Genomic DNA, 16645 nt, shown 5'->3' with positions numbered 1-16645 from the left:
TTTTCTACATATAAATCTCCTATAACAGTTTTGAAAATAATTTATCTTAATCATACGCACACTGGGCCATTTTTATTAATTCATACTCTGTTTTTAGCCTATTTGAAATGAACAAATTTTAAATTACCCATTAAAACTATTAAAAAAGCAAGTTATAAAAATTTGGATCAAAATAACTTCTTGTGTTGTTAAAATAAAGTACATCTTTGGGAGGACATTTTTGGAAGTGCTTTTAAAATTGAGTCTTTAGAACAACTTTAAATTTTTTTTATTGGGTAACAGCTCTTAATTTCAATATAGATGATTTTCAATACAAAAATCTACTTCAATTTTTTGAAAATAATTTATCTTAATAATGGCAACTTGTTTTCAAAACAACAAATTCAAATTCTTTATATTTGTTTCCACAATTTACTAGTATTAATATTTTATATATCATAGAAATAATATTAATAATAACTCTTATAGCCTATTTCAATACGAATTTTCTATATATTTAAGCTCCTTCACAAGTTTTGAAAATATTTTTTCTTAATCATGCTCACCATGGACCTTGGTAATTATTATACGTTCCATTCTTCAAAAACAACAACTTCAATTTCCAGTATTAATATTTTTATACCCTAAACCATATAGCGGTCAAGGTACAATAATTTTGATCTCCTAAAAATACCAGAAATATTGATTTTAGACCCCATAAAATATATACCGATCGACTCAAAAGCACCTCCTGAGTTAATCTAGCGCTTGGTGTCCGTCAGTTCATGTATTTGTTGTTTGCAGGATTCCGGTCTCATTTATTAGCCGATTTTGAAGAAATTTGGTACATGGGTTTTTTTGAGCACAAGGACGAACGCTATTGAATTTGGAAGAAATCGGAATATCTAACTCCCATACATATGTATGTATCGCTAAATTTCGACAAATGGGGTCATATTGCGATCATTTACTAACCGATCGGCATAAATTTGCCACAAAGTAATATAATTTACCACCCTTTAAGTGTAAACAATTTCATCGAAATCTGTTCAGATTTAAATATAGCTTCCATACATATGTATCGTGCGATTTTCCTAAATTTGGCCATAAGTCCCTTATTTATAAACCGATCTTACTCAAAGTTGGCAAAGTTGAATTTTCTATAGTACTAGGTTAGGTTAGGTTATGTAGCAGCCCGATGTATCAGGCTCACTTAGACTATTCAGTCCATTGTGATACCACAGTGGTGAACTTCTCTCTTATCACTGAGTGCTGCCCTATTCCATGTTAAGCTCAATGACAAGGGACCTCCTTTTTATAGCCGAGTCCGAACGGCGATCCACATTCCAGTGAAATCACTTAGAGAAGCTTTGAAACCCTCCTGTCGTAGCAGGAATCGAACCCACGACCTTGTGTATGCAAGACGGGCATGCTAACCATTGCACCACGATGGCTCCCTTCTATAGTACTAACTATATGTGCAAAAACCCATGGAAATCGGTTTAGATTTAAATATAGCTCCCATATATATGTATCACCCGATTTTGCAAAATTTGGTCAAAATAGCCTTTTTTATTAACCGATCTTACACAAATTTAGCACAAGGAAACCTTCTCTGCTATCAACTAAACCTGCAGAATATAATCCCAATCGGTTCAGATTTAGATATAGCTCCCATATATATGTATAGCCCGATTTTCTCCCAATAACATTAGTGTTGACCATAGTCGCCCGTTTTTGAAAAATTTACCCCTTATAACTTTATTTCTGACCATAGTAGCCGTATTTAGTAACCGATCTTACTCAAATTCAGCACAAGGTAATCTACTGTGGTATCAACCAGACCTGGAAAATATCATCCAAATCGGTTTAGATTTACATATAGCTCCCATATTTATGCATCGCTCGATTTTCCCAAATTTCGCTATAATACTCTTATTTATTAACCAATGTTGTAATGTTAAATTTTGAAGTATTAGACGATCGTAATTAGACTTACATGTAGCTCTCACATAAATATATATCCCAAGTTTTACAAATTTGGATTTATTACCCACACTGAAAAAAGTAGTGTCGTGAGGCCAAAGATTTCATGTCCTAAAAATGCGAATGCAAATATTGCTTAGTATATAAGACGCATTTTTGTAATAAAAAGTTTTTTCCTTGTGCAAAAGTCGATAAACTTTTCAATGAAGTCGTATTGTTCTTATAAGTAAGTGATTTGCCTTAAAAATGGGTATCACAACATGAAAGAAAAATTTTTTGGGGTAAGGTCAACTTGACTTTAATAATTCAGAAAAATTCTTTAAAATTAATGAACTTGTCTTTAAATTTGTTGTCTTTTTGCATCTTGACTACAAAGCAAAAAATCGTTCAAAAATAGGAAATGTTTCTCAGCATTTTATTTTAAAGACGTTTTTACTTGAAACATAGCAAAAATTCTACTGGAAGTCGAGTCTGAATTTGGAAAATAAAGTTGTCGTTAACTCGTTTTAAGGGACTTTGATGGCTTATGAAGAAAAAAGCTGAAAAAGCGAAAAATTAAAACTTGCTTCCTAGAAACAAGTACATAAAACCCAAATTTAAAAGAGAATGGTGTCTTAAAAGTATCCCTACTTGTATTCTTCGCTTCTTTGGCTCGGAATCAATACCAAAATTGTTAAAATAAGGACAAAATCTTTGGAACCGGGCATGCTTTTTTTGAGTGCACACTAATTGAACGATTTCCTCTTTTTTATACCCTAAACCACATAGTGGTCAGGGTATAATAGGTTTGATCTGCCAAAAAATGTGCCTACCAGAAATATTGATTTTAGACCCCATAAAATATATACCGATCGACTCAGAATCAACTCCTGAGTCGATCTAGCGCTTGGTGTCCGTCCGTCCGTCTGTCCATGTATTTGTTGGTCACAGGATTCCGGTCGCAATTATTAACCGATTTTTATGAAATTTGGTACAAGGAGTTTTTTGGGCACAAGGACGAACGCTATTGAATTTGGAAGAAATCGGATCAAATTTAGATATAGCTTCCATACGTTGCGCTTTTTTACAAACGGATCGTCACCAAATTTGGCAAAAAATAATCTTTTTCATCGCCCTTCAAGTCTGCAAAATTTCATCCAAATCGGTTCAGATTTAGCTATAGCTGTCATGTATATGTATCGACCGATTTTCCCAATTTTGGCCACAAAACCCTTATTTATCAACCGATCTTACTCAAAGTTGGCTAAATGTAATCTTCTATAGCACTAACTATATGTGCAAAATATCATGGAAATCGGTTCAGAGTTAGCTATATATATGTACCGCCCGATTTTTCTAAATTTGGCTATAAACCCCTTATTTATCAACCGATAGTACTCAAAGTTGGCCAAATGTAATCTTCTATAGCACTAACTATATGTGCAAAAAAATTATGGAAATCGGTTCACATTTAGCTATAGCTCCCATATATATGTACCCGCCGATTTTCTAAATTTGGCTATAAAACCCTTATTTATCAACCAATAGTACTCAAAGTTGGCCAAATGTAGTCTTCTATAGCTCTAACTGTATGTGCAAAATTTCGTCCAAATCGGTTCAGATGTAGATATAGCTCCCATATATGTATCACCAGATTTTGTAAAATTTGGCCTCATTTCATAACTGATCTTACTCAAATTTTGCACAAGGTAACCTTTTATTAATCAAACCCGCAAAATATTATGCAAATTGGTTCAGATTTAGATATAGCTTCCATATATACACAGAAAAAAAAGTGTCTCGGAAATTTAAGAAAATTTTTACAATAATTTATTACAAGAATTTTCCAGAATTTTAGTTCATTTTTCGTATCTTCAACGAAAATTAACTACTCGAAAGGAAATTTTAGAAATTCTAAGTAGCAATCGTTTAGTTCATGACCTACAAAATACGATGGAAATTTCCTTAAAAAATTTCTTAACTGGTAGTTAAAAATTCGTTTGTCATGCTATAAAACTACTTGTGAAATGTAAAGTATTTTCTAAATAATAAGTGCAATTTACTATAAGATTTTTTTGTATGAGAAAATATTTGTTTACGAAAAATTAACTTGAAAGTGGATAGCAATTTCTTACTGACAATTCCTATAGTTAATAATTGTTGGTAAAAAAATTACCCAATGAAATATTTTTAGTTCACATGTAATTAAATTTATAGACATTTTCGTTAAAAATGGTAGATAACATTTCATGAAAATTTTGCAAATTTTAAGATAAACGTTTCATCGTTCATAAACTGGTGTGCCTTTACGAATATTATTCTTAGAGTAAATTGTCAGCATATGCGATGAACTAATGCATAGTACAGAGATCTTTATCGGCATAGTGGAATATGATTAATGTAAAGATGATGTTACTTGAGTTTTGTTGTGTATACATGAGCGTGGGGTTGTTTTTATTTTTGTTCATTTAGTGGTTTGTGTGTGTGTGTGTGTGTTTGTTATTCGTGGATGGTTTATTTGGCTGGATGAGGTGTTGTTGTCAATAAAGGCACATGTGTTTTTGTTGTTGTAGGAATGTTTTGGCTTTGCTTGGTTTTGTTTGGCATGCTTCAGTTGTATAGTTGGCGTTGGCGTGGGTTGTTGCATCTTTTAAGCAGGTATGCAACAAGGAAATATAAAGGCATGGAATATTTTGTATTTTTGAGACATATATTGGTGTTTATTTATTAAACCTTTTAAATGAAAGTTATTAATATTTTAACGGTAGTTTAGAAAAAAGTTATTAAGAATATTTAGGGAAATATGTTGAAATTGAAAGTGTATTGAAATTTTTATTATTCTATGTAAAAAATTAATATTCAATTCCAGATGAACTTGGAAAATATTTGTAATATCTCAGCGTATAGTTTAGTCATAAATTGGTAAGTATTTTTTTAATATGGCTTTCTTTTAAAAATAATATTTTTATGTATATTATTATTTGTTAATTAATTTTTTTGGATACCAGTTTAATGTTTTGTTGTTAAAGCAATATTTAATTTCAGAGCTGATGGATTCGAACAAATTTAAAAACTAGAGAATTGGTAAGTTTTCTTTTACAAATTGGCTTTCTTTCAACTAGCATTACATTTTTATCATCAAAATTACAGGTTTTTGATACCTTATTTTAGTATTTTTTTAATCAATTTTTTTAAACCAATGTAATATTTTTAATGTAAAAAACAAATATTTAATTTCAGAATAACCCCTTAAAAATTTGGAAAAATTTTTAGTACTCCTTTGCTTGTAATTTAATAGTGAATTGATAAGGATTCTTTGACTTTCTTTTAACCCTGGACAGTCATCCTTATTTTTTGTACATTAACGTCATCCTTCGTCATTTTGACTACGGCTCATTTCAAGGCGCTATAATTTTCATCGTGAGCGAAAAAGTGAACCAAACTTGAATTTATTTTCTTATTCAATTTGTTTTTAAGTAGTATAAAACAAAAAGTCATAAAACGGTCGAATTAGTATAACTTAAATTTACCATTTCCCAATAGACTAAAATGCATTTTAAATCGAAAATTAAATTACGTGTCGTTATTTTGACGAATGATGACTGTCTAGGGTTATCAAGAATATTTGGTTTTTTATGCATATTATTATTTTTTCATTAGATTTTTTGAAAACCTATTATATATATTTTTATTATATAGAATACTTCATTATTTCTCTAATTGTTTCAGGTACAAATTTTATGAGATACGTTTTCCAAAGAAAAGTTGAATTCCATGCACCATTTGATAAAATTCCCCCAAATATGGTAAGTTACAAGCTAAAATGATGAATTAAAAAATTATATTTCATTACATGGTGATAATTTTTAACAATTTTCATTATTGCTTCCATTTCTTTCCAGCAAGATATGTGAAAAAATTACCTACGATGAATAAAAAAGGATAAGTCAAAATGTCCAAACAGCGAGTTCAAATGAACTACTCTCTGTTCCACGAGGTCATCATGTTTATTCACAAAAAACATTGTATTAAGAACTTTCATCATAAGTTTTTATAATAAAGTACTTTTGCTTAAAGAAAGTTTAATTTTAATGTATGAAAATGTTCATAATAGGAAAACGGTTTGTTGTTCCTTTAATTATTCAATTTCTCTGTACTTTGGAATGATTGATTTAAAAATAGTTTAGTCGTCGACATTTTAAAGAGACTGTTAACCAATTTTTATTATCGGGTTTCCCAAAAAATAAGCAAATTAATACTGACTTTTTAACTTGGTAGGAGTATATAAATCTTATTGCGTTGTAAAAATGAACTAAAATACAATGTTATAGATGAACTAAAATTTAAGAGAATTATAAACTAGACAAGTTGAAAAAAATCTTAAGGGCTAAATCATGGTCAATATTACTACAGTTTAGTTCATTTTGCAATGGAAAAGGGTTCACTGTTTTTTCAGTGTATGCATCGCTCGATTTTCCTAAATTTGGCCATAGTACTCTTATTTATTAACCAATGTTACTCAAATTTCAAATTTTGATGTACTGGCCGATCGTATTTATATGCACTTGTAGCTCTTACATAAGAATATTGCTCAATTTTTACAAATTTGGTTTTATTACCCACACTAATTGAGCGATTTTCTCCTTTTTAATAATGGGCTCACTATTAGTGGCATACTAAGCCCGTAGGTACTATATCAACTACAGCCAGTATTGCTAGAAGCAGGGGAAATTCCCTATATGTAGTTTTTTTTCTAATATTTAGCGTCTTGTAGGGACGTAGGGCCACAATGTAGGACATTTTCACTCAACACAATTTGTAATAAGTTTTACATTTTGGTGGCTCTAGAGGAAGAAATTAGAAGCCGGCAAGGCTTGATCTTTAACAATGTGTGGTAACAACAGTTACCACTCGTGCCAAAAAAAAATCTAACAAAATTTGAAGATTACCACAAATTATCACAAATCTACCAAACAAATATTTTTATCAAAACTTTATTCCTGTGGAAAATTTTGTCAAAATTGTATTTCTAAAGAAGTTTTTTTTTCAAAATATTATTTCTATAAAAATTTTCTCAAAATTTCATTTCTATGGAATTTTTTCTCAAAATTTTATTTCTATAGAAAAATTTAAAAAAAAAAATTGTTTATAGAAACTTTTTCCAAAATTTTATTTCTATAGAGATTTAACAAAAAAAAAAAAATGCTATTTTTGGTCGAATTCTACCAACTGTGGCAACCGTGGTGGTAATATAAATTTATTTTCTAGGTTATATACATTGCATTTTCATGTTTTAAAATAATAAGTCCTTAGAACCATTTTTGTTTTGTAAAATTTGTTTAAATTTAACGAAAACTACTGTAGGGAAAATTGTTTGGGAATGTATGGGAAAGTAGGGAACTTTTTTTGTTCTTGTAGGGTAAACCGAACATTTTCCGTGGCAACATTGACTATGAGCTATAGTCAGATTGACACAAAGCACCCATAGACATGTACCCCTTAATTTTCTTAAATATGCAACTGCGGTTTATCTCCCAGACTTATATGTTACCCCACAAATGCTTATGATTACTAATTCTGTAATGGTGGTTTAGGGTATGATATAGTCGGCCCCGCCCGACTTTCTACTTTACTTACTTGTTGCTTTGGAAACATACCGTCCAATGCTTCTTTATTAATGATAGCCATCACAAGGCTGTCTTTAGCAACTGAGGCAAACGATCGTTGATCCCTTTTGGAGGATGGCAGGACATCCGGTGATCGTTCCCTTTTTCCAGCTTCAAGAATTCCTTGAGCCCATTTTAAGGAATCGCTTTGTTTAGCCGACAACGTGCTTGGGTCGACTGATCCTAATTTCTTTAGGGTAAACAAAGCATTTCTGCGTTCCTTGAATTTCTTTCGTGAGGGATTACCTCCTTTTGATGCCGTTACCTTGGAAAAGGTTAGACTTGTCAAAGTGTCGCCACCTGTCGACCCGTCCACAGGTCGACTAATTGGGCCTAACTCTTGGTCATTGCCCAAATTTATAACTCCATTCGATACCCGTCCACTGGGCCCTGAAGTTAGCAACCCAGTGGATGTCTTTGAATTTCGCTGCATGGTGGCCTAATATCCCACCACACTTGAAATTCATAGTAGGTACTTATTACGATGAGTTTATCCGCTATTAAAAAACACGTCCGTTTCGTTCGACTTTGAATAAATTATCTATATAGCTCCTAATATCAGACATTATTGTTTAGATTGTGATAAAACTCCCATTAACATGTACCCCTTGATATTCTTAAATATGGAAATGCGGTTTATCTCCCAAACCTATACCCTTAATACCGCACAAACAATATTTACTAATTCAGTAGGGGTGGTTTAGGGTATGATATAGTCGGCCCTGTCCGATTTTCTACTTTACTTACTAGTTATTTTATAAAACTAACATCTAGTTTCCATACGTATATTCAATATATAAATCTAATTAAATTTGTTTTGCAAACATTTTATCTGAATCATACGCACACTGGTCTTTTGATAAATACAGTCTGAAACGGTTGGCTTTTGGTAAAATTCAAAGTGTTTGTATGAGTGCAAAAACCCTTAAACATCTAAATATCATTAATTGGCAATTATAGACTAAAGTTGGCCAAACCTAAAACCGAAAAAGTACTTCAATTTGCTTATTAATTTCCATTTTCCCATATTCAATATTCAAACCCTACAGTTTCACTTTACTCAACAGCTATACATGAAATAAAAATCCAATAAACGAGAATTCTATGTTCCATTCTTCAATACAACATCAAATAAATTTTCATTACTTCCATTTCATATGAATAACACAATGGTAAAAAACTATGAGCACATACATATGACGAAGTGGAAAAAGGATATAGAGAATAGCGGGCGAAATGATAACCTTTCATCATTTGTGTTAACATGCAATTTTAAATAACCGTTTTGCAACTCGTCATCATCCTTGAATGCCAACGACTTCAATTTTCCTCCTCCTCCTTTGCCCACCCACCTTCTGTCCTCCAGGGGTAAAGTTCAGATTTTTTTTAACCCTGTCCATGATGAGAGTGGTATAGAAGAAATGATATAATATCATTTCCAGAAATTGATATTATGTAGCCAACCCCTTCGGTTACCTTGGAATGGAAAATGGTGATGATGATCGCAATGAGGATGATGATGAGTGCCAAACGTTCGAGGGTATAACCTCTGGTAGCTCTGGTCCAAGAGTTACTGTTTCAAAAGAGTTGCATCAGTTTTCAGCACTTTTGATTAATTTGGCAAACGTTTTCTTTTTTTTTTGCAAAAAGGCCATTATTTCGAGCAAAACAGAAAGTGAGAAAGTTGAAAAACATTTTTTTTTGTATTTTTGTTTTGTTCAGGGGAATACAGCCAACAATAGTTGAATTCAATGCTTAAACACTTCACTTGCATGAAAATGATGCTTGATGCTGCAATTACAGTTCTTTCAGCTCTTGTTTAGGTGAGAGGAGGATGGTAAAAAATGTGTGTGTGTGTGTGTATGTGTGTTTGTGTCCAAGTTGATGGTATGATGAAATTGTGAAAACAGCGGAAGGACGGAAGGATACCGGGTGGCTGTTTTAAATGGCGATAAAACATGTTAGCGCGACGAGCAAGAGTAATTGTGCATATTTCCTATGCAAGCAAAAACAATCAAGGAAAACATTTTTTTATTTCAGCTTAATATTTTCTATGAGCAAAGACGACTGCAAAATGGGATTTAAATGATGAATAATCTTGAGTTATTTAACAAAATACATTTATGTTTTTAATAAATGAATATTAATTTAATAAATATGTTTTTATTACTTTGAATTAATTTTTATTTTATTTAAATTTCTTGTTATTTAATTTTAATTTAATTAAAATTAATGTAATATACATTTTAAGTAAAATTGGTTTTTTTTTTTTGATTTCAGATAAAATATAGTCTACAACAAAACTGAGTTTTAATGACAAATTATTATTTTTTTTTAACAATTTTTTAAACAATTCATCCTTAATTCTATAATCCCACGAAGCCTTAAGGCTTGTCTGCAACTCATAATTAAATATTATGAGTTGTTGCAAAAAAATAGAACTAAATTTTTTATAATAAATGTGTCTTAATTTAATAAATACTTTTTTATTACATTAGAGAAAGTATTTTTATACCCTCCACCATAGGATGGGGGTATATTAACTTTGTCATTCCGTTTGTAACACATCGAAATATTGCTCTAAGACCCAATAAAGTATATATATTCTGGGTCGTGGTGAAATTCTGAGTCGATCTGAGCATGTCCGTCCGTCTGTCTGTTGAAATCACGCTAACTTCCGAACGAAACAAGCTATCGACTTGAAACTTGGCACAAGTAGTTGTTATTGACGTAGATTGGATGGTATTGAAAATGGGTCATATCGGTCCACTTTTACTAATAGCCCCCATATAAACGGACCCCCAAATTTGGCTTGCGATTGCTCTAAGAGAAGCAAATTTCATCCGATCCGGCCGAAATTTGGTACATGGTGTTAGTATATGATCTCTAACAACCATGCAAAAATTGGTCCATATCGGTCCACTTTTATGTATAGCCCCCATATAAACGGACCCCCAAATTTGGCTTGCGATTGCTCTAAAAGAAGAAAATTTCATCCGATCCGGCTGAAATTTGGTACATGCACTCAGAAAAATGCATATCGTAACTACGAGTAAATTTCATATTAATGGTAAGTTCATGATTTTTATTTACAGTTAGTTAAATTTACCTACAAGTGAAGAAAATTTACTTTGTTGTTGTAAAATGAACTTATCTGAAGTACACTCAGAATGGCCATATCCTTCCCTTTAGTAAGTAAATGGACTCAAGCCGATTTCATAGTCATGAGTATATGTTTTTCCGAAATATCGTAAAAGTTTACGTAGGTTTAATTAAATTCAACTACTCGTTATGACGAAGCACTTGTTTAACAAAAATTTTAATATTAAGTATGCTTTAACTACGAAAGAACAGCATTTTTTACTGGTCTCAAAAAAATTAGTGTCGTAATCATGTGTATAGTCCATAATAAGACACAGTTCAAACTTTTTTACTTAACATTAGTTCAAATATATTGCATGGGAGGAATTTTAACTAACTGAGAGTATATTATACCACTAGCTATTATGGAGAAAAATAGTGAGTCATATTTATGAATAGAACAAAAATTTTCGGGTGGAGTATATAATTAGTACAATTAGGTACTTAGTTCCGTTTAACGTGTAAACCAATAACTAATATTAGATATTGTTATATTAAATTCCTGAGTACGTATGTACTCCCAAATATGGAAGATATTTCCTTCCTATAAGTTAATAATTATATTTCCATTTTGTAAAAATGAACAGATATATTTTTATAGGATGACAACTTTTTACAAAAATTCTTAGGAAAGCAGTTAAATTTAAATTTTTGTAAGAGCGAACTACGAAAAAGTTCTTATTCAGTATGAATTGACATAAACTACTGATCAATACAGTATGAACTTATCACTGGTAAATAATTATTTACGTTTTTGTATTATATAACTAATTTTAATATGAGAGAATCGTTAGGAGCCAAATTAGCGTTACCATGTTTTTATGTAAAATCCCCAAAAAATCGTCCAAACAAAGTATCTTTATGTAAACATAATCATAACGTTAGGCGGTATGCGAAACATTTTTCGACGGCGTACAAATACATTAATACTGTCAGCAAAAAATCCTATTTATCGGCAAAGAAATAGATCAGATTTTAATTTTCCCCGTGTTTACATATGAACAACGCATACATAATAGGTTAGCTCCGTTCGCGCGATTGTTGATAATATCATAGTTTTTTCATAGCAAAAACGGCGAGATTAAAGTTTGTACTAGTTTTACCAGATTAAAATTCATTCTTACTATCTTTCGTGTTTTTATTGGAAAAGTATACAAGAATACCTATTGTAAAGTGAAATATATACAGGCCAGTTCTAGCAAACACATTTGCAAATATTTTGCGAGTTGCCTTTTTTGGCGTGTTCTGGACATGCGAATACGCAATTTTGCCGTATTGAAATCGCTCGTATTTGAGCTTCGGAATTCAATATTTTACGGCTTTTTTCATACCATTACGACAAAATATGTTCAAAACGAAAAGTGATATAATAGACAATACACTTAAGAGTTGATTTGTACCAATTAATATCACATCAGAAGTTTATTTCTTGGTAATATTAATCATTTTCTAATACTCTGTGTGATTGATTATATCCACTAAAGTTATGAAGCCTTTGGCAACACCGAAAAGTACTCAGTATGCAAAATAAAGCCTTCACCTGATTTGCGATGCCACACCTTGAACATAAATTTCATTTGAATTCTTGAGAATGTGCGAACACACAAATATAATACGCATGATTTCAAATCGTTTCAATTACTTGACGATATGTGGAATTCAGAACAGGCCTGACAACTTTACATACAACAAATTAATACTCTGGCATCTCTGCCTTATTGTGGCCAGAGAGAATGAAAAAACTCTTGTCTTTTTATTCTCTCTGTGTTGACAATTGAGAAGGTTTCATATTCTATCCGATCTCTTTGTGTTGGCATTGGACTTTTGTACCTTAATTTTGTACATTATGTACATTTTTTTATTTATTAAGTCTATAGATACAAAAATCCTTACAGACTAAAATATGCAAACAATACATTGCATACATATTATTATTATTATGTATGCAATGTATTGTTTGAAAATGATAGTTTGGGTACTATTAATGAAAATATAGCACAGAACTAGATTGTTTTCCTCTGTTAATGCCCAAATACAATGAAGTGTCTACAGAATAGAGAAAATACCCAAAAATATTTGAGTTATTTTGTTTCTTATTCGATCTTGTTTGTTTAAATATAGAACATTATATAACCAAAAATATCTAAATTTTTTCGTGGTCTTCAAACCCTGGTGCTAGGTGCAGTTGCTCCATAAGTATGTTCACATTCACAACTAGTTTAAATATTTTACATTTCTCAAAGCAATTGACTGACGCTGTTTGACTTTTTTGTTAAAATTAGTTCAATTTCAAATTTGTTTCTTTTCGTAATTAGCAATATAGATATGGACAATATATTCTTTGTTCAAACTATCAGCTGAAAGTGTTTTACGCATCAATAAAACAATAAGTTCTTTCATTCAATCTTGAAAATTAAAATGGTAATCCCAGCGAAAGGCAACAGTCGCGATACTAAACTATAAAATCAGAGTAGATATATTGAAATTAATTAATTTGTAATATTCACTTCGTGTTTTCAAATTACTTTTCTTCTACAGATAGGACACATTGTTTTTCCCCAACTTTTATCAACATTGCCATGACAACTTATGTTTTTATTTTCCCTTACACTTTTAGTCGATTTCCATCTTGTATTGGAGTTTGCAGAAACACAAGTTTTTGAAAGTCATAACATTCCATTAAGTAAACATTTTAATTATAATTTAATAAAGTTTTTTATATCAAATTATGTAAAAAATGTTTAATTGGTGACATCGTTAAATTATTCTGTACCACATTCCATGTGTCTCGTACTAATTCCTCTGATGTACAGTACATATGGACATGTGCCATCACTATTGTTAAAGTGTATCATCAATAGTGCATACGTTGCTACTAAGCTCTCAGTCGGTAACTATCTGTCTATGGAAGTGCAAGTTAAAGTGAAGTGAAATGGAAGAAAAAATAATAGAAAATAATTTGCAATCAATTTTGAAAAATCTTCATGGAGAAAAATTTATATCAATTTTAGAAGGTAAGTATGTGGAAAAATATTGAAACCGGCAAATCACATAATTATCAAAATTTTACAAATACAACATGTACATTAATTCTATCGAATTTTGTTAAGTGATATGATTTCTATGTAAAGCTTGTAGGTATGTGTTTGCGAGCGTCATGTAGGTACAGAACAACAGAAACAACACAAAGTTTTTCGTACATACTTATTTGTTTTTGGTTTTGTTGTCTTCTAATGCGCGATGTGTTTGAGTAAATGTTTTTAAAAAACTAAACTATTTATTGTGAACCGGCAAACGAATAATTATAGAATTTATGCAAGTGTTACGAAGTAGTTTGGGAGAAAAACAATATACTCATTAATTCTATCGAATTTTGTTCATGTGCTTTGATTTCTATGCAAAGCTGGTATATGCCATATATGTGTGTGTGTGTTTTTGAGCGTCATGCAAGTGCAGCACAGCAACAACTAACACAAATGTTTTTTGTACGCTGGTATTCAAGCAGAACATAACTGTAGCGGAAAAGAGAAGAGCCATAGCAAGACGAGTGGCCAGAAAAAACAATTGTGTTTAGCAATAGTGAAATGCATGTATTAGCTTAAGTATATTCCTCATTTAGTTGCCCATGATTAAAGCAGTCATTGAATGTTGAAAAAAAGGGTTGAATTATAGACATGCCAGATTTTTTGATTATCGCATTCAATCGGTATTTACACAAATCTTTGCATTGCAAATAATATTTATATGAAATAGGAAAATGGAAAACATTTTTAATAAAAACGGCTATAGTGAACATTTAGATTTAGGCATTTTAGTTGCTTCTTGAAAGAATTTATTTAAACATTATTTAACTTTTTAAATATGTGTTTAAATTTACATTTGTTCATTATCTTAATATAGAACATTCAATCAATGAAGAAAGCTTGAAATTTATTACAAAAAGCCATTTGGATGTTATAATTCCGCGAAGCCGTTACGGAGAGCAAATTATTTTCGAACATCATTTGAAAATTTGGCAACAGCAGCAGTTTGCATCAGATAATCCCAGCGTTTCACATAACAACTCCATATTTGAGCTGCCCATACCCAAAACTAGCGTAAGCGAGGTAAGTTTTACAAATTATTATTGCCCCATTATTATCTATTATCTATTATTGAACATGAAGTTCAATAGTAGTGAAAAATTAAATTTTCAAAACTATTTGTAGAATTTTTATTAAACAAAAAAATTAATTTGGGCGCTTTTTATAGAGCATGTTATAGGTTAAAAAAAAAAAAAAACATTAAAAAAAGTAATCTTATTTATACCAAAATAATAATAAAATTTAACTAAAAACAAAGAATTTTTTGCAATAAAAATAAATTAAATTTAGTGTAATGTTAGCTACGGAGGTAGAATTTACTAATATTAAAAACATACACAACATATTTCTAGGTTTCTGTTTTGCAAATTTTAAGTGAATCTCTGAATGGAAAATATATAATGGAATATTATGCAAATAAAAATGCCTTAAAAAGCAAATATCGGCGAATTTTATCAAATTGTATTACCGAATACATATTGGAAAATAATGTGAAAACTTCACCACAAATGTTTGATTCATTCGCTAATGAAATTTCTACAATATTCCCTAATGAAAGTAAAGTAAGTTTGACTTGAAATAGTTTTTGTTAGGATTCTTGTTTTTGTATTTGTATGGTATAAACAGCACTTTTCACTTATACTAGGACATATATTTTATAAAAAAGGCGGGAAGAAAACCTGCTGGATGTTTATATAGCAAATATCACAACTCCATTGGGAAACTAAGAAAGGAAGGTTTGTGGGCTGCTTCTACGTCCGTCGAAACAGTTATGGAAATTCAAGATGAGCCAGTCGTTAATTCTGGTATAGGTATTAAGATATTTACATCTTTTTGGAAGTAGACATGGTTATTCCCTCTGATTGCATAGTACTTATTTGTTCTAAAATTTTATGGTGTTATAATTATGTAAGTAGCTATTTCCAATATATCGCATATTGAAAATAGGTTTTTACGTTTTTTTTACCACTTTTAATATGAAAACAAATAGCTGCATGCAATGAGAAGGTTAATGTATGTGACTTTGTAATAAATTAATGTGGACCCTATCTTAAGTTAAAAAAGTAAAGACAAAAATTCGCCAGTGATGTAATTGTTTATCATTACTATGGATTGTTATACTGTAAGATCGGTAATTTGTACTCAGCCTTTGCGGGAGCGGCGGGGAGCTAATCCCGGGACATAGCGACATTCGGGGTAACGATACCTCCCCTATTTTTCGCAAAGAGCTAAGATTACAAATGTAGTTGGCAAATAAACGTTAGTTTTTCTAACACTCCTGAAAATGAGTTGTCTTTGACTCAATTTTTTTATGGTGAAAAATTTGTTTTTACTTTTTAATTTGTTTTATGTTCTGCATTATTTTTTACAATGGACGCAAAGACTGCTTCAAAATAGATTATTTCATTAAAAGAAATATTTGACTTCAAATTTCAGAAAATAACGATGTAATATATAAAGAATGGCTTAAGTACAATGTAGAGCCATTTGATGAAATTTTAGAAAAATGGAGTGCAACTTTTCATATTAGGCAAAAATGTATTCGGGAGATTTGCACATTGAATGATCTATTAGAAGAGTGGCCGCTTTTCAAACAATCGTTTGGTTACAAACTGGTATAATTTAGAAACTATTGACATAAATGGAGCTATTTTTTATATAAAAAATACATTACTTATAGATTGTTGCCGACTTTACCACAAAATATCCAGGAAAAGAAAATTTGTTGTTCGAAAAATGGGAGTCATTTTCAAAATCTATTTCAAAACTAATGGAGCAGAAAATTTCAAATGCTGACAAAATCGAACTCTT

General features: G+C 30.9%; 1 protein-coding gene across 1 annotated transcript; it reads left to right on the top strand.

Annotated features, from left to right (window-relative positions):
- Window positions 1-13637: 13637 nt before the first annotated feature.
- Window positions 13638-15019, top strand: LOC142239684 (uncharacterized). Its single transcript, XM_075311470.1, has 3 exons — window positions 13638-13765; window positions 14652-14924; window positions 15003-15019. The coding sequence occupies exons 1-3, from the start codon at window positions 13684-13686 to the stop codon at window positions 15017-15019; spliced, it is 372 nt and encodes a 123-aa protein (XP_075167585.1). The 5' UTR covers window positions 13638-13683.
- Window positions 15020-16645: the final 1626 nt, after the last annotated feature.

Source organism: Haematobia irritans, chromosome 5, assembly GCF_050003625.1.
Source record: "Haematobia irritans isolate KBUSLIRL chromosome 5, ASM5000362v1, whole genome shotgun sequence".
Lineage (NCBI taxonomy): Eukaryota > Metazoa > Arthropoda > Insecta > Diptera > Muscidae > Haematobia > Haematobia irritans.
The sequence above is the reverse complement of the archived record's forward strand: the minus strand, read 5'-3'. Positions and strand labels throughout refer to the sequence as shown.